Raw genomic sequence first — 2,641 nt, 5'->3', positions numbered from 1 at the left:
TGAGACAGGTGAGACACTGAGACAGGTGAGACAGGGAGACACTGAGACAGAGGGACAGGTGAGACAGCATCGTGGTCTCAGGATCCAACGGCGTGTCTGTCCTCAGGTGAAGGAGATGTCTCTGATCAGGAACACCATCCTGGAGTGCCAGGTTTGTGGTGAGTCAGCAGCTCTGTGGACGTCTCTGAGTGACCTGAGGACCCGATTGAAGCCGCCCCCTGTCTGTCCGTCCCCCTGTCCTCCACCTGTCCCTCCGTCCGCCTGCAGGTTTCCATGAGCCGCGCTCTCGCTGCTCCCCCAACCCCTGCTACAGAGGAGTGTCCTGCATGGACAGCCCGCAGTACCCCGGGTTCACCTGTGGACAGTGTCCACCTGGGACCACCGGCAACGGGACGCACTGCAGGGACGTCGACGAGGTGAGGACGCCACGAGACGCCCGGCACAGGATGCGAGACGCTGACTGCTTCCTGTTTGTGGTCCGCAGTGCGAGCTGCAGCCGTGTTACTCCCCTGACGCCTGCGTCGACACGGAGGGAGGCTTCGTCTGCAAGCCGTGTCCTCCAGGCCTGTGGGGGGCGCCGCTGGCCGGGACAGGACTGGACTACGCCAAGACACACAAACAGGTCTGCTGTGGGGTGCGGGGCCTCAGTTATTATCCAGTATTTTTACGAGTAATCGAGTAAACATTATGAGGAAGTAAAGTATTGGTAGCAGCAACACTCAGCTGCCGGTGATCCCAGTTTGATCCCAGTGTTGCTGGGATGCAGCTGGAAACCATTAGAGCCTCTGAAGCAGCACAGAAAGCTCCCAGCTGTGGAAAAACCGCGTCGAGTCGGGGCGACGTCATCTCACCGCTGGTCGTTAAGCCGCCGGGAAGCGAGCAGAGGCGATCCGCGGCGTCCTGCGCGGGTTTCCGATGCTCCGTCTCTTAAAGCCAGAGATTCAATTTCCTCCTTTAGTTTCAGATCATTCGCTTTTTACCAGATGGATCCGAGACCTTTTCCAGGGGAATTTCTCAACATGTTCCTGTCAGTTAAGCTTTGAAGTCCCAGCTGGATCTGTGTGTGTGTTTCAGGAATGCGCGGACATCGATGAGTGTGTGGACCTCCCTGACGCCTGTGCACCGAACTCGGTCTGCATCAACACTGTGGTGAGTGGAAACACGAGGAGACGCTCCGGTTTTATTCATGGATCCTGATCCAGACTGACTGCCTGCCTGCCGGCGTCTGAAGCTGCAGATCTTTCACCTTTACAGGTTTTTCTGTTCGTTCAGGCAGAAACAAAAAAAAAAAAAAAATCCCCAGGTTGAGAAACGAACCAGTTTTGCTGAGGATCCCGGCGAGACGTCGCCCCCTGGTGGACACTTAGCTCTCCTGTCTCTTTCAGGGGTCCTACAAATGCGGAGGCTGTAAACCCGGTTTCTATGGCAACCAAACGTCTGGCTGCTCCCCCAGGAAGTCGTGCGCCGCGTTGACCTTTGACCCCTGTGACACCAACGCCCACTGTGCCATGGAGAGGAACGGAGAGGTTTCCTGCAGGGTGAGGGGGAAAAACCTCTCAGCGGAGGAGATGAAACGGGAAACGGGAAGAAATAAAACACGTTTAGCAAACAGTTAATCAAACAAACCTGCAGAATGTGGCAAATTCTTTGATTAAATCAATTAATTTTCAGAATAATCGTTTAGTCATCAGACTAATTGATTATTAAAATAATCGTTTAGCTCCAGGGTGTATGAGCTAAACGTATCCCAGCATGCATCAGGTTTTTACTGGGGTTCGGCGTTTTTAGGGAGGAATCTGTTGTTGTGTGTTGGAGCAAATCAAATCTAACTCCCCACTGCAACGGCTAATCAATTATTACAATGATTAATCGATTGTTCTAATCGATTAATCAGATTTTTACATTCTGCAGATATTTTTTGGGGGTTAATCATTTAATGAATGGATGGAAAAGGTGCTTAATTGGAGTTTTTTTTTCCAGAATCTGAACCAGGTGAAGCTAAAACTTCCACTTCCTGGTAGATCAGAGTTACAGGCAGACATTTTTTCTATCTAAAATTAAAAATGTTCTTATTTTTATACAGTTTTGACATAATTTCTGCTCTAAATGTATTGTTCTTTCAGCAAATGTCCTTTTATTCCAGTAAAGGTTAATGAGGATTAGCTGTTTCAGCCGTAAACTTCAGCGTTCTGCTGGAAGCCTTTCATCTTTTCTGCGTTCTGAATGCGTTTCCAGTGTAACGTTGGCTGGGCCGGAAACGGACACACCTGTGGAATGGACACGGACATCGACGGCTACCCCGACCGCTCTCTGCCCTGCATGGACAACGACAAGCACTGCAAACAGGTCAGGTCGCACCTGGATACAGGTCAGGTCGCACCTGGATACAGGTCAGGTYGCACCTGGACACAGGTCAGATCGCACCTGGACACAGGTCAGGTTGCACCTGGACACAGGTCAGATCGCACCTGGACACAGGTCAGGTCGCACCTGGACACAGGTCAGGTCGCACCTGGACGCAGGTCAGGTCGCACCTGGAGACAGGTCAGGTCGCACCTGGACGCAGGTCAGGTCGCACCTGGAGACAGGTCAGGTCGCACCTGGAGACAGGTCAGGTCGGACCTGGACACAGGTCAGGTCG

At 52.2% G+C, this 2,641-nt stretch overlaps 1 protein-coding gene across 1 annotated transcript in view; it reads left to right on the top strand.

Annotated features, from left to right (window-relative positions):
- thbs3a (thrombospondin 3a) overlaps positions 1 to 2,641 on the top strand; it is a 19,588-nt gene that overhangs the window by 8,794 nt on the left and 8,153 nt on the right. The window contains exons 7-12 of the mRNA XM_008430685.2: positions 107 to 158; positions 268 to 416; positions 485 to 622; positions 1,075 to 1,149; positions 1,386 to 1,538; positions 2,236 to 2,346. Coding sequence (XP_008428907.1) covers positions 107 to 158; positions 268 to 416; positions 485 to 622; positions 1,075 to 1,149; positions 1,386 to 1,538; positions 2,236 to 2,346 — 678 coding nt within the window. The remainder of the gene's footprint in view (positions 1 to 106; positions 159 to 267; positions 417 to 484; positions 623 to 1,074; positions 1,150 to 1,385; positions 1,539 to 2,235; positions 2,347 to 2,641) is intronic.

This window comes from Poecilia reticulata, linkage group LG16 (assembly GCF_000633615.1).
Source record: "Poecilia reticulata strain Guanapo linkage group LG16, Guppy_female_1.0+MT, whole genome shotgun sequence".
NCBI lineage: Eukaryota > Metazoa > Chordata > Actinopteri > Cyprinodontiformes > Poeciliidae > Poecilia > Poecilia reticulata.
Note: the sequence above shows the minus strand (reverse complement) of the source record. Positions and strands in the feature narration are given on the sequence as shown.